Below are 16,896 nucleotides of genomic sequence, written 5' to 3' on the forward strand. Positions count from 1 at the left end.
CTGTGGAATTGTCTTCCGTTTTCCTGCTTTCCGGCTGACTACAAGTCTAACGTAAATAAGTTCTTGATGAGCCGTTCCATATAAGTTATCAAATTTAACAAATTTTCATTACTAATGATTATTATATTGTCCAATTTCTACTGTACACTCTTTAACCCTTATCCTTGAGTGGCCTCTTGGCCTTGATAATGAGTTGATACCTATGAAAAAAAAAGAAAAAGTCCAATGTGAACAAGTTCTAATTGAATCGTCCCCCTAAGTAATCCAAGTTTCAAAATTCCCACTGTTTACTATGCTAAAATCACAATGACTAATGTATACCTATTAACCCTTATCCTCGAGTGGCCTCTGGGCCTTGATAAGTGGTGACACCCTTGTAAAAAAAAAAAGTATTGAGCACTCTCTTCAGGTTTTTACTAATTACCAGTTTTACCAGATATATATATATATATATATATATATATATATCTGGTTTTATGGTGTTGCCTTTGCGGTATTTGCCGAGTCGGATTTTTATTTGTTTGTTCTTTTGTGATAGTATCACACAGCGTGCGGGTCTAAAAAATTTGTAATGTAACGATACAGTTAAAGAGAAATCCAATTGAAGAAATCGATAAATAATATTTATGAAACATGTTTAATGGACATACGTTTGATGTTTAGTTTGAAATTCTTTTTTTTTTTTAATAGAGATACGAAAATAGGTAGATATATAAATAAAAAAAAAATACTTTTCAAAGATACGATAGAGGTAAAGGTGTCTCACTTGTTTTCTTTTCCTTATAAAGGAAATGTTTTTTTTTTCCATAATGTTTTATTGTTAAAGCATTTTTTATTCAATAAATCTGAAGAAAGGCTGTTCTTGTGAAAATTTTCGAATGACATAATGTTTGAATTTGTCCGAACGGTCTTGAAACAATTGTAACTTACAATGAAATACACTTTTTGTTGCTATCAACCCATTCTTTGAAGTCTTGTTTTTTTTTAAAACAATATATATATATATATATATATATATTGTATTGGCTGAAGAAATCTTAATATGTGCATCTAAAACGGTCCTAATTATCGGGTTTGAAACCGATGGTACCAATTACTTGTCTCATCTAAAAACTTTCTGTAAACAAAATATAAATAAGCTCGTATTTTCAGATTTTACTTATAATTGAGCACTCTGCTTGATTTCTTTTTCCCCCCGAAAAAACTAATTATATCTATATCTGGTTTTATGGTGTTGCCTTTGAGGTATTTGCCGAGTCGAATTTTTATTTATTTCCTTTTCTTTATTTGTTTGTTCTTTTGTGATGGTACCACACAGTGTGGGTTCAAAAAATTTGTAATGTAACGATACACTTACAGAGTAATATATATATATATATATATATATATATATATATATATATATATATATATATGGTTTTATGGCGCTGTCTTTGAGGTAATTGCCTGTCTGTAAGTTCTCTCCAGTAGGGATTCAAGTTCTCCTCATCTTCAACAGGCATTCGAGTTCTCTCCATCTTCAGTAGGCATGTTCTTTTGTGATGGTACCACACAGCATGTGGGTCCAAGAAATTTGTAATGTAACGATACAGTTAAAAAGGAATATATATATATATATGGTTTTATGACGTTGTCTTTGAGGTAATTGCCTGTCTGTGAGTTTTCATGTGTATTTTTACGCTATAGCTCTGTGAAAAGGTCGCGTCGCACACGTCGCATGCGTATCGTCTCTCGTCGGAATGCGCCCGCATGTGTCGCCTCAAATGCCAACCCTGCGAAAACGCTGAGCCACACACCTGGCAGGAAAATGGTTTTTCACCCGTGTGAGTCCTGACGTGCCGTTTCAGGTCGGAACGCTGGGAGAAAGAGGAGTCGCAAACCTCGCAGCAGTAGGCCTTCCCCTGGACGTGCGCCTTCAGATGAGCTATCAAATCCGCGTTCTCAGTGAACACGGCCCTACAGACGTCGCAGGAAAACGACTTCTGTTTATCGTGAACACGCTGATGCACGCTCAGATGTTCGGACGTCGGAAATCCCAAGTGACACGTTTCACATGAATATGGCGTCTCTCCAGGATGCTGCGTGGTCATGTGGTTTTTCAAACGTGATGCACTGGCGAACGATGACGGGCACAATTTGCACGTGTACCCATCCCCGTCCTCGACATCGTGTGTTTGCATGTGCCGTTTTAAAAGTGATCGCTGTGAGAATTCGGAACCGCATATACGGCACGTGTGCGGATCGTCACTTCTGTCATGAATTCGCATGTGTATCTTGACACTGTAGCTTTGTGAGAAAGCCTTGCCGCATTCGTTGCATTTGTATGGTTTTTCTCCTGTGTGAGTTCTTACATGTCGTTTCAGATGCCAGTCGTTCACAAACGCAGCGTCACAGACTTCGCACAAATATGGTTTCTTGCACTTGTCTGCATCCATCATTTTTTTTGGGTCAAAGTGTCAATCAACAGTTTTTGGTAATTAAAAAAAAAAAAATTTCGACTTACAATTGAGTCTAACGTGTTTCAAAGTCGCACACCTCAAACAAATGTTTTTTTTTACGCTTATCTGCTTCCATACATATTTATTTTTTTGATCTCACCAGAAAGTTTCAATTAAGAGAGTTTTTGGTAATAAAAACAACAAATTTCGACTTACAATTGAGTCTAACGTGTTTCAACGTCGCATATTTCACACAAATATGGTTTCTTATACTTGTCTGCTTCCATAATGTTTTTTTTGAATCTCACGAGAAAGTGTCAATCGACAGAGATTTTGGTAATTTTTGGTAATTTAAAAACAATTTCGACTTACAAGTGAGTCTAAGATGTTTCAAAGTTGAACACTTCACACAAATGTTTTTTACGCTTATCTGCTTCCATAACTTTTTTTTGGATCTCCCAAGAAAGTGTCAATTGACAGAGATTTTGGTAATTTTTGGTAATTTAAAAACAATTTCGACTTACAAGTGAGTCTAAGATGTTTCAAAGTTGAACACTTCACACAAATGTTTTTTACGCTTATCTGCTTCCATATATATTTTTTTTTGATCTCACGAGAAAGTGTCAATTAACAAAGTTGTTGGTAATTTAAAAATAATTTTGACTTACAATTGAGTCTAACGTGTTTCAAAGTTGAACACTTCACACAAATATGGTTTTTTAACACTTATCTGCTTCCATCCATAATTTTTTTTTATCTCACCAGAAAGTGTCAATTAACAGAGTTTTTGGTATTAAAAAAAAAAAAATGTCAATGTTTTGGTAATAATTTAAAAAAATAAGTAGTAGACATTCAATTTCCCTCCAGGAGTAGACATTCAATTTCCCTCCAGGAGTAGACATTCAATTTCCCTCCAGGAGTAGGCATTCAATTTCCCTCCAGAAGTAGACATTCAATTTCCCTCCAGGAGTAGGCATTCAATTTCCCTCCAGGAGTAGACATTCAATTTCCCTCCAGGAGTAGACATTCAATTTCCCTCCAGGAGTAGACATTCAATTTCCCTCCAGGAGTAGGCATTCAATTTCCCTCCAGGAGTAGACATTCAATTTCCCTCCAGGAGTAGACATTCAATTTCCCTCCAGGAGTAGACATTCAATTTCCCTCCAGGAGTAGACATTCAATTTCCCTCCAGGAGTAGACATTCAATTTCCCTCCAGGAGTAGGCATTCAATTTCCCTCCAGGAGTAGACATTCAATTTCCCTCCAGGAGTAGGCATTCAATTTCCCTCCAGGAGTAGGCATTCAATTTCCCTCGAGGAGTAGACATTCAATTTCCCTCGAGGAGTAGGCATTCAATTTCCCTCCAGGAGTAGGCATTCAATTTCTTTCGACACACTCCCTTTTTAACATGTTCCAGAATGGCATATTACAAATGAACATGGTTTCTTACAACTGTCTGCTTCCAAACATTTTTTTTTTTACTCATGAAAAAAAATGTCAATTAGCAGATTTTTTGTAAGTTGTTCGACTTTCCAAAGCTTGCGTTCGACGCTCATCACAATTTGCAGCAGAAATTTTTCGTCTGTTTTCACCAACATTGGTTGAATTGTCTGAAATAAAGACAAATAATTATTAAAGATTGGATATTATGCCTCTTCATCAATTTCATATAATCTTTGGGTTTGTATTACTGTACACATAGATTCGAAAAAGTTGTCAAAAAACAAATATATAACAAATAAATGTTATCAAAGGCAATATAAGTTACTTTTCTACCAAACTGGATACATTTTTTGTGTTTTTATTCGATATAACATATTTATTTAGCTCTAAAAACATGCAGTGTTTACCAATGTATTGGACAATTGAAAATGGCGGCCGACTATCTCTTAAACACGGTAAGTTCGAGAAAAGGTGTTATAAATAATAAACTAGACAAAATACTGCTAGAAATTCGCTCAATGTACAGGGTGTTTCAAAAGTCTTGGGAACATTACAAATGCGTATATCTCATGAACTATTCCAGGTAGAAAAATGAAACTGGTGTCATTTTAAAGCTTGCTTAATCAAGTTTTTGGTCATACTAATGATTTTCGTCTTATCTTTCCATGTGCAGTAATGGCGTTCTCTAAACAAGACAAGGCGTTTTGCGTCCTCCAATTTGCAAAGACTGAATCGGCCGCCATTTTGAATTTTTTAATATTTTTTTTTTTTTTTTTTAATACATCGGTAAACACTGCATGTTTTTCGAGCTGAATAAACATGTTACAGTGAATAAAAACACGAAAATTATATCCAGTTTGATAGAAAAGTAACTTATCTTGCCTTTGATAACATTTATTTGTTATATATTTGTTTTTTGACAACTTTTTCGAATCTATGTGTACAGTAATACAAACCCTAATCTTTATATTAATACGATAACGTGTGTTATTTGTGTGTCATGCGTACATCTTTTTTCTTCCGAGTGACTGCTGTTTAAAAGTTATGACTAGCGCAACAGCACATTCATTTCTAATGTTTTGACTCGAGTGTGTATCCGTTGCTATCTTATACGCTTTTATATAGAACTAGCAGGGCTACCCGGCGTTGCTCGGGACCGTATAAACAATGAAAAAACAAAAGCAGATATTGAATATATGTTTTATTCTTAGGGGAGAGGAATCTTTCATCTCTATGTATTATTTGTTTTATCTACCCTAGGACTGGTATTGTTCATGTTTTATCCCTAGCGTAGGTAATTTACAGCATGTATATGAAATTGTTTTACCTTAGGGAGAAGAGAACAGGTAATATACAACATAATGTGTCTATATTACATCCCTGGCAACGCCTAGAAACCAGCTAGAACATGTATTTCAGTCAATCTATATTACATCCTGGGCTATGCCGGGAAACCAGCTAATCTCTATTTAGTGACTTGACCACCAAAATACCTCCCTAAGTGTGTCCTTTCTTTTGAACTTATTAGATATAGGTATCTAGAAATGTGTGTGAACTTTTGTTGAATGCATTGTTCACTATGATTTTCTTATTGTTCTACACAATATCAACTGTAGCGAAATAAAACAGTAAACTTAGTGTAGTGTTAGAATAAAGAGCAAAGGAAAAAATTAGAATCATATTCTGTAATTGCAAATCTAAATTTGCTATCTTATACGCTTTTATATAGAATGATGTGGACATATCTTTTTTATTTTTGAAATCGCAACTTTATAGAATATAAAAATCGATAGAACATTAACTCTTTAATAATATATACGAAATCTGCAAGAATTAAAATATCATATTTAAGCGTACCCTAACATCAATATATGAATCGGTTCCCTGTGGAATTTCCACAGGTCCCGTTAATATTTTATTATTTGAAAGTATTTTGAGGACTTAAAGTGCTTTTGATTTTAAAATATGACAAAATGTCTTCAGAGTTTTAAATTTGGAGATGTGTTTATACCTTCCATCGTAAGATTTAGAACACTCTAAACAATGGAGCACATGGTCTTTACGGGGCGGAACAATATATATATATACATATAGATATATTTTTTTTAGCTGATGCCAGTCCAGTAATCTATTTTTCGATTATGGCTGAAGAAACTCAAGTTATATATATATATATATATATATATATATATATATATATATATATATAAATATGAACGTGTCTGTCTGTGTGTCTGTCTGTGTACATTTCCCTACGCAATAACTCTGTCAATTTTTAGTCTATAGACTCGAAATTTGAAATATCGGGTACTGAGATTTGGGAAGATCGATGTGACGGGTGTCAGCCAGACAGTTGGCTGTTAAGGGGTCAAATTTCAACGATTTGACCTTTAAGAACTCTACCAAACTCCTCCGACAATTTTGGGTCTAGACACTTGAAATTTTAGATATAGGTTCCTTGAACCTGGATCTAACTTAATAAAGTGATTTGAGCCCGAAACTATAAATTTTAAGGGGTCATAATAGGGGTCAAAGTTTTAAAAAATTAACCATCTTTTTTTGTTCTTTTTGCTTTTTTTGCACAGCATACACCTCCAAACACCCGAGCAACGCCGGGCACCCCTGCTAGTATATATATAAGTTTTTATTTTGGTTTCAACTCAAGCTAATGCACGCAAGTCATATGGATATATTTTCTCATTTTTGACATCGCAACTTTATAATATATAAAACTAGCATTTCAGCCCGGCGTTGCCTGGGGGTTTGGAGGTGTATGATTGAGTGACAATAATATAATAAGTTAGTTCCTTGTAATTTACTTGTTCTTTCTAGGTTCTTGGTTGGTTGGTTGGTTGTTTTTGTTTTACGGCATTTTCGGTTTATTTAATGCCGAATCAAAAGATTTTGTAAGAAAAAATTTTTAATAGAATATATTTGTTGTTTTCAAGTCGGTTTCTATTTAACCCAGAGTGGACCTGGGAGCAATGGTAATTAAAGGGTGGCTCCACACTCCCTAAAGCCCACAAGCTGGGGACTTTCCATTGGATATAGTTTAAGGTCATATCCAGGACCGCCATTGAGGGACTTTTACCCTCTGCAGGGGGTGAGGCATATTCTAATGCCCCACAGACAGAGCCTTTCTAGGTTCTAATCTATATATGTTTATTATTTATGTTATTTTATTATTATTCATGTTATTTTATTATTATTTATGTTATTTTATTATTATTTATAGTATTTTATTATTATTTGTTATTTTATTATTATTTATGTTATTTTATTATAATTTATGTTATTTTATTATTATTTATGTTATTTTATTATAATTTATGTTATTTTATTATTATTTATGTTATTTCATTATTATTTATGTTATTTCATTATTATTTATGTTATTTTATTATTATTTATGTTATTTTATTATTATTGATGTTATTTTATTATTATTCATGTTATTTTATTATTATTTATGTTATTTTATTTTTTATGTTATTTTATTATTATTTATGTTATTTTATTATTTATGTTATTTTATTATTATTTATGTTATTTTATTATTATTTATGTTATTTTATTATTATTTATGTTATTTTATTATTATTTATGTTATTTTATTATTATTTATGTTATTTTATTATTAATCATGTTATTTTATTATTATTTATGTTATTTTATTATTATTTATGGTATTTTATTATTATTTATGTTATTTTATTATTATTTATGTTATTTTATTATTATTTATGTCATTTTATTATTATTTATGTTATTTTATTATTATTTATGTTATTTTATTATTAATCATGTTATTTTATTATTATGTTATCTTACTATTATTTATAGTATTTTATTATTTATGTTATTTTATTATTATTCATGTTATTTTATAATTATTTATGTTATTTTATAATTATTTATGTTATTTTATTATTAATCATGTTATTTTATTATTATTCATGTTATTTTATTATTAATCATGTTATTTTATCATTATTTATGTTATTTTATTATTGTTTATGTTATGTTATTATTATTTATGTTATTTTATTATTATTTATGTTATTTTATTATTATTTATGTTATTTTATTATTATTTATGTTATTTTATTATTATTTATGTTATTTTATTATTATTTATGTTATTTTATTATTATTTATGGTATTTTATTATTATTTATGGTATTTTATTATTATTTATGTTATTTTATTATTATTTATGTTATTTTATTATTATTTATGTTATTTTATTATTATTTATGTTATTTTATTATTATTTATGTTATTTTATTATTTATGTTATTTTATTATTATTTATGTGATTTTATTATTATTTATGGTATTTTATTATTATTTATGGTATTTTATTATTATTTATGGTATTTTATTATTTATGTTATTTAATTATTATTTATGGTATTTTATTATTATTTATGTTATTTTATTAATTATGTTATTTTATTATTATTCATGTTATTTTATTATTATTTATGTTATTTTATTAATTATGTTATTTTATTATTATTTATGTTATTTTATTATTATTTATGTTATTTTATTATTATTTATGTTATTTTATTATTATTTATGTTATTTTGTTATTACTCATGTTATTTTATTATTATTTATGTTATTTATTTATTATTTATGTTATTTTATTATTAATTATCTTATTTTATTATTATTTATGTTATTTTATTTTAAATTATGTTATTTTATTCTTATTTATGTTATTTTATTATTATTCATGTTATTTTATTATTAATTATGTTATTTTATTATTATTTATGTTATTTTATTATTATTTATGTTATTTTATTATTATTTATGTTATTTTATTTTAAATTATGTTATTTTATTCTTATTTATGTTATTTTTTTATTATTTATGTTATTTTATTATGATTTATGTTATTTTATTATTATTTATGTTATTTTATTATTATTTATGTTATTTTATTATTATTTATGTTATTTTATTATTATTTATGTTATTTTATTTTTATTTATGTTATTTTATTATTATTTATGTTATTTTATTATTATTTATGTTATTTTATTATTATTTATGGTATTTTATTTTTATTTATGTTATTTTATTATTATTTATGTTATTTTATTATTATTTATGTTATTTTATCATTATTTATGTTATTTTATTATTATGTATTTTTTTATTTATGTCATTTTATTATTAATAGTAGAAATATAAACATGTCTACAATGTATTTTTATTATTTATGTTATTTTATTATTATTTTTGTTATTTTATTTGTATTTATGTTATTTTATTTTTATTTATGTTATTTTATGTTTATTTATGTCATGTTATTATTATTTATTGTTATTTTATTATTATTTATGTTATCTTATTATTCATGTTATTTTATTATTATGTATGTTAATTTATTATTATTCATGTTATTTTTTTATTATTTATGTTATTTTATTATTATTTATGTTATTTTATTATTATTTATGTTATTTTACTATTATTTATGTTATTTTACTATTATTTATGTTATTTTATTATTATTTATGTTATTTTATTATTATTTTTGTTATTTTATTATTATTTATGTTATTTTATTATTATTTATGTTATTTTATTATTATTCATGTTATTTTATTATTATTTTTGTTATTTTTTTATTATTTATGTTATTTTATTATTAATGTTATTTTATTATTATTCATGTTATTTTATTATTATGTATGTTAATTTATTATTATTCATGTTATTTTTTTATTATTTATGTTATTTTATTATTATTTATGTTATTTTATTATTATTTATGTTATTTTACTATTATTTATGTTATTTTACTATTATTTATGTTATTTTATTATTATTTATGTTATTTTATTATTATTTTTGTTATTTTATTATTATTTATGTTATTTTATTATTATTTATGTTATTTTATTATTAATGTTATTTTATTATTATTTTTGTTATTTTATTATTATTTATGTTATTTTATTATTATTTATGTTATTTTATTATTATTCATGTTATTTTATTATTATTTATGTTATTTTATTATTATTTATGTTATTTTATTATTATTCATGTTATTTTATTATTATTTATGTCATGTTATTATTATTTATTGTTATTTTATTATTATTTATGTGATTGTATTAATATTTATGTTATTTTATTTTTATTTATGTTATTTTATTTTTATTTATGTTATTTTATTTTTATTTATGTTATTTTTATTTATGTTATTTTATTATTATTTATGGTATTTTATTTTTATTTATGTTATTTTATTTGTATTTATGTTATTTTATGTTTATTTATGTCATGTTATTATTATTTATTGTTATTTTATTATTATTTATGTTATTTTATTTTTATTTATGTTATTTTATTTGTATTTATGTTATTTTATGTTTATTTATGTCATGTTATTATTATTTATTGTTATTTTATTATTATTTATGTTATTTTATTTGTATTTATGTTATTTTATTTGTATTTATGTTATTTTATGTTTATTTATGTTATTTTATGTTTATTTATGTCATGTTATTATTATTTATTGTTATTTTATTATTATTTATGTTTTTTTATTATTATTTATGTTATTTTATTATTATGTATTTTTTTATTTATGTCATTTTATTATTAATAGTAGAAATATAAACATGTCTACAATGTATTTTTATTATTTATGGTGTTTTATTATCAATAGCAGAAATATTATAAACATGTGTACAATGTATTTTTTTATATATTTTTATGCAAGGATTTTTTGCTGGACTTCTATTTCTTAATTAGTTCCCAAAGGAATTTTCATAGGTCCCGCTCGTCTCTATATTAATGTGATAGCGTGCGTGTTACTTTGTGTGTCACGCTGTCATCTTTTTTCTTCAGAGTGACTGCTGTTTAATTGTTATGACCTTATAATAAATAATTTTAATAAGATTTGGTTTTGATTATAGCTGATGGCACTCCAGGTATCTATTTTTTATAAACTCTAACCCTGCTTGGGCCCTATGTACTGTTCATAACTTTATGTGCATATATATATCTATATATATATATATACATGATGATTGCAACGTCTTGTCAGACGAGTGCCACTCCCTCAGACATTTACAATCCATGAGCCCAAATGCCTGAGGGAGTATCTATACAAAGATGATGTTACAGAGTCTTAGCTTTGTACGACAGCTAAGTCTCTCTCTCGGTTCAAAATGTTGAGATCCAGCAACAAGCAAGAGCAAGATAGCCAGCAACAAATTAAACTGCAGACCAGCTTAATGCGGGTAATGGTCTTCCGCTTTATGGTTTGTTTAAATCAGAGATTTGCTTCTCCTAGAAAGGTTGCCTTCACCACGGCTTACGGGAGCCCTCTCCACCCCAATACACATACACACAAACATACACGGTGCTAGTTGGCCGTTGACCCAGAAAAAGAGTTCATTTGCCCTTTGGAAGGTCTTGTTTTTAATCCTTCAGGGAGACTAGCCGCCCTCCTCACCAAACAAGTCTGGTGGGGGAACCAGTTTAGTTGCCGGTGACCCGACCATAAGGCAGGTAGTACTGGGTTACATGGTACCAGTAGCATATGACATGACCTGACACACGAAGACGATATATATATATATATATATATATATAATTATATGGATCTATGTATGTATATGTATATTTATATGTGTATGCATATTTATACATGCATGTGTGTGTGTGTGTGTGTGTATATTTATATATGTAAATGTGTGTTTATATGTATTTATATCTTTTTTTTACATAGGCATCACCACATTATCAAGGCCAAGAGGCCACTCAAGGATAAGGGTTAAAGAGTGTACAGTAGAAATTGGACAATATAGTAATCATTAGTAATGAAAATTTGGTAAATTTGATAACTTATATGGAACGGCTCATCAAGAACTTATTTACGTTAGACTTGAAGACAACCATATTGTAGTCAGCCGGAAAGCAGGAAAACGGAAGACAATTCCACAGGCGTGCAGTTCTAAGAAAGAAGCTTTGTTCATGGAATCTACGTTTAGGTTTAGGCACAGATAAAGAGTGGGGGGAATTATTGATAGTGTTTACAGCTAGACGAGTGTTTCTTGTGAAAGTTTGGCGAGGGGGGGGACCATAGATTGAAGCTCAGTCGAATGTGTATATGTATGTATATGTGTCTGTGTGTATGTATATACATTTATATATGTTTGTATGCATGTATGTGTGTATATGCATATATGCGTATGCGTATGTATGCATGTGTGTATGTATATGCGTGTGTATGTATATGTATGTGTATATGTGCATGTATTTGTGTATGTGTATGTATATGTAGGTAAGTGTATGTATATATATATGTGCATATGTGTAAGTATATGTATGTATGTATTTGTATATGTGGATATATATGTATGTATATGTGTATGCATGCATGTGGGTATGTATATGTATGTTTGTGTATTATGCATTGTGTATGCATATGGGTATATGAGTGTATGCTTATAGACATGTATGTATGTATGTATGTATGACTATATATTTACATGTATGTATACCAATGACCGTCTTGTGTATGTTTGCATGTATGTGTATGTGTATGTATGTGTGCATAATGTGTACTCTGTATGTATGCATGTGTGTATATATATGTATGCATAACAATGACTGCCTTTAGTGTTATGTCTGCTTGAGCATGTGAATTCGCCAGCAGAATTATGTCATTTTCGGGCTCATGAACTTTCAGTGTCTGAGGGAGTGGAACTCGTCTGACAAGACGTTGCAATCATCGTATCTATTAAAATGTTTGACTCATGTCCAGGCAACCTACATCTAAAATTTCAAATGTTTAGGACCAAGATTGGCAGAGAAGTTTGGTAGAGTCTTCAAAGGACAACTCTTTGAAGTTTGACCTCTTAGCAGCCAAATTTTCGCCCAAAAACTAATCAAAAAGCTTGCTGCATGTCTGAATACCCTTTATATAAAATTTCAAATGTTTAGACCCAAAATTGGCTGAATAGTTTGCTAAAGACCGCAAAGATAAAACTTTTTTTTAACTTTGGCCCCCTTAATTGCCATTGCTCCCAGGTCCACTCTGACCCGGAGTGGTGGTACCTGTTAGGGTCCCAACTATGGGTTCAATAGAAACCGCCTTGAAAAAAAAAAAATAAAAATAATATATATATATATATATATTCTATAAAAAAATTTTTTTCTTCAAAACCACTGGATTCGGCATTAAATAACCTGAAAAGGGTTGATATATATATTATTCCTTAATTGGAATTCATTTTTTGAGATGAGCATTATATATATTAATTTATTTTTATTTCGGACTATTATTCTCATCTTTATTAGTTGTTGTTTTTTTATCTTTTATTGGTTTTGTTTATTCATAACGTTTCAGCCAACTATTCCTCTGGCCTTCGTCAGGTGGTAACCGCGACGGATAGGAACTTCGAATCTCCTAACTGCATTCTCAGCCATCACTGCCATCCGTAGTTCTTGTCGTCTCACCACATTTTTGGCCAATTAACCTTTGGGTGAGATTGAAACCACTATCTTCAGACAATGTTCATCTAGAACTGTAGAGATTCAACGTCTCTATCAACTGCGATAGAAACGATCAAGGTTGGATTTAGAGGAATTAGTTGGCCGAAATGTTCTGAATAAAAAATCCAATAAAAAATCGAAAACAACAACTAATAAAGATGAGTCAGAAATAAAAATAAATTAAGGGTTGATATGCCGTAAAAAAACCCCACCCAAACCACCATTTCAAATGCTTAGATTAAAATTGGCAGATAAAATTTTTTTTTAACTTTGGCCCCCTTAATTGCCATTGCTCCCAGGTCCACTCTGACCCAGAGTGGTGGTACCTGTTAGGGTCCCAACTATGGGTTAAATAGAAACCGCCTTGAAAAAAAAAAAAAAATTATATATATATATATATATTCTATAAAAAAAATTTTTTCTACAAAACCACTGGATTCGGCATTAAATAACCTAAAAACGGTTGATATGCAGTAAAAAAAAACCCCAAACAAACAACCTAGACGGGTGGTCATTGGTTAAAACAAAAGTTGAAATCTGCAACCGCCGGCACCAAAGTACTTGAAATTTGGCACAAATGAGTCAATGCTTATCACTTGGTAAAGACAATCTGTCCGTACCATACAAAATGCAATATCTGCAAAATATATTTAAATTATTTTCTTTTTAAATTAACGAAGATTATCTTATTGAATAGTTTAAGAAATTACTCAGCACAATATGAACATTTGAGGAGTTTGGGAGTATTAGGAGGATTGTCTTTATCAATCTTTCACTGAATTACCATGCGTTTCGCAGAGTCATGTCTTCAAAATTTTTTTGAGAACTTAACACTTTTTACATAGGATATGTCCAAATGGAATAGCAATTGTCTTATATAAGGGGTTTCCCCCACATTGATCAAACCTTATTCTTTCTGGATGTCCCGAGCATGAGTGCCGGGGAGGTTCATTTTGCTACGGTATCAGTTTCGTTTATATAGGGAAAAGCCAAATAAACACACGGAGACTAAGAAATACTGCAAAAACAGTGTGTAAAAGTCGCCCAAGTAAAAGGTACACTCGAGCTCCTTTTGTAAATCGAAGATATTATAATCTAGGAAGCATATAAAAGGTTCTAAGAAACAGAAACCCTACCCCGGAGCGCCCCCCTTCTTCCCCAAGCCTTTGCCGAACATACACAAATAGTCCACACACTAACACGCACACATTTTCACTTATATATATATACAGATTAAAGGGTCATTCCATGTCAAATCACCAGGCCACTGAATTACTTGAAATTTGGCACAAATATTACCCTTCTATCTGCAAAATATATTTAAATTATTTTCTTTTTATATTAACAAAGACTATCTTCTTCACAGGCTAGAGTAGGCTAGAAACCCTCACAATTTTTTTTTTAAAACTTAAGCAGTCATAGTAGATGCTATCAAAAAATATTATGAAAATTGAAGAGGACATATTTTGTCTAGAGTGACCGTAAAAAAAAAAAAAAAAAAAAAAAAAAAAAAGGTAAAAAATTGATGATTTGGGGGACATGCTTTTGGGTGAGAAAAATTTTATTTTCTACCAGGTATGAGGTTAAAATAATTAAATATTCGGATTCAACATATCTCTATCAATATAAGAGCCAGATACGTCCAAGGATGGAATACTGTTGCCACATCTGCTAGAAAAGACTTGTCCTGCCTTGATAGGGTTCAAAATAGACTTCGTGGCCTGGTGGGAGATGTCCTTTTCTCTTCGCTGCAACCTCTGTCTCACAGAAGAGATGTTGCGAGTTTGTCTCTGCTTTATCGTTATTTTCATTATACCCCCCCTATTTAAGTTAAAACATACTTATCAAAGTATTATTATGTACAATCTTATGTATATAAAAAACTTATAAACGTTTTTTTTTTCATTTAAAAATTTTTTTTTTTGTGGACCAGGCGCGGACGCAGACCCCACAATTTTTATAATAGTCAACCATATCCTCCCCAAGCCTTTGCCGAACATACACAAATAGTCCACACACTAACACACACACATTTTCGCTTTTATATGTATATATATATATATATATACATTAAAGGGTCATTTCATGTCAATTCACCAGGCCATTACACCCACAGACACTGAATTACTTGAAATTTGGCACAAATATTACCCTTCTATCTGCAAAATATATTTAAATTATTTTCTTTTTATATTAACAAAGACTATCTTCTTCGCAGGCCCATATCTTCTAGAGTAGGCTAGAAACCCTCACAAAATTTTTTTGAAAACTTAAGCAGTCATAGTAGATGCTATCAAAAAAATATTATGAAAATTGAAGAGGACATATTTTGTCTAGAGTGACCGTAAAAAAAAAAAAAAAGGTAAAAAATTGATGATTTGGGGGACATGCTTTTGGGTGAGAAAAATTTTATTTTCTACCAAGTATGAGGTTAAAATAATTAAATATTCGGATTCAACATATCTCTATCTATATAAGAGCCAGATACGTCCAAGGATGGAATACTGTTGCCACATCTGGGCAGGAGCTGCTAGAAAAGACTTGTCCTGCCTTGATAAGGTTCAAAATAGACTTCGTGGCCTGGTGGGAGATGTCCTTTTCTCTTCGCTGCAACCTCTGTCTCACAGAAGAGATGTTGCGAGTTTGTCTCTGCTTTATCGTTATTTTCATGGAAAGTGTTCAACTGAGCTTCAATCTATGGTCCCCCCTCGCCAAACTTTCACAAGAAACACTAGACTAGCTGAAAACACTATCAATAATTTTCCCCACTCTTTATCTGTGCCTAAACCTAAACAGATTCCATGATCAAAGCTTCTTTCTTAGAACTGCACGCCTGTGGAATTGTCTTCCGTTTTCCTGCTTTCCAGCTGTCTATAATATGGTTGTCTTCAAGTCCAACGTGAACAAATTTCTGATGAGCCGTTTCACTTAAGTTAACAAATTTACCGAATTTCCATTATTATTGATTACTATATTGTCCTTTTGACTACTCTACACTCTTTAACCCTTATCCTTGAGTGGCCTATCAGCCTTGATAAGTGGTGACGTTTATGTAAAAAAAAAAAAAAGTCTCTAAATGCCCTTCCTACCAAGTTACAGACATAAAACATGAAATTCTGTGACGTTTTGCAGCATAAATTTAGAAACAAAATATGCAAATTTTACCCCCCCCCCAAAAAAAATCCGAACAGTAAGGTTTAAGACCAAATAATTTGGCAAATTTTCCTAACTCCTGAAGGGGAATATTTTAAAGTAATAATTTAAAGTAATTTGGTGTCGGTGGGTGTAATGGCCTGAGGAATTGACATGGAATGACCCATGTATGTGTGTATGTATGTATGTGTGTTCACTTTTTATGTATGTCTACAAAAGGCTTTTTTCAGAGAAGCAGTCGGTCGCCTAACAACTTTTTAAAACTTTTTATATCACATATAAATCATAATATCTCAGAGTTAACAACGAAGCTCGCCTGTCTATT

The 16,896-nt window shown here is 29.3% G+C and overlaps 1 protein-coding gene across 3 annotated transcripts in view; it reads right to left on the reverse strand.

Annotated features, from left to right (window-relative positions):
- Nucleotides 1–618: 618 nt before the first annotated feature.
- The window catches only part of LOC145271148 (uncharacterized), a 127,942-nt gene continuing 111,664 nt past the window's right edge, over nucleotides 619–16,896 (reverse strand). For 2 of the 3 annotated variants that reach the window (XM_080126685.1, XM_080126684.1), the window contains exon 2: nucleotides 619–4,048. In XM_080126685.1, coding sequence (XP_079982811.1) covers nucleotides 1,623–2,438 — 816 coding nt within the window. In that variant the 5' untranslated portion in view covers nucleotides 2,439–4,048 and the 3' untranslated portion in view covers nucleotides 619–1,622. The remainder of the gene's footprint in view (nucleotides 4,049–16,896) is intronic. The other variant, XM_080126686.1, reaches the window with a different exon arrangement.

The sequence above is a fragment of the Euprymna scolopes genome, chromosome 46 (assembly GCF_053919585.1).
Source record: "Euprymna scolopes isolate OS-2025 chromosome 46, ASM5391958v1, whole genome shotgun sequence".
NCBI classification, from domain to species: Eukaryota; Metazoa; Mollusca; class Cephalopoda; order Sepiida; family Sepiolidae; genus Euprymna; species Euprymna scolopes.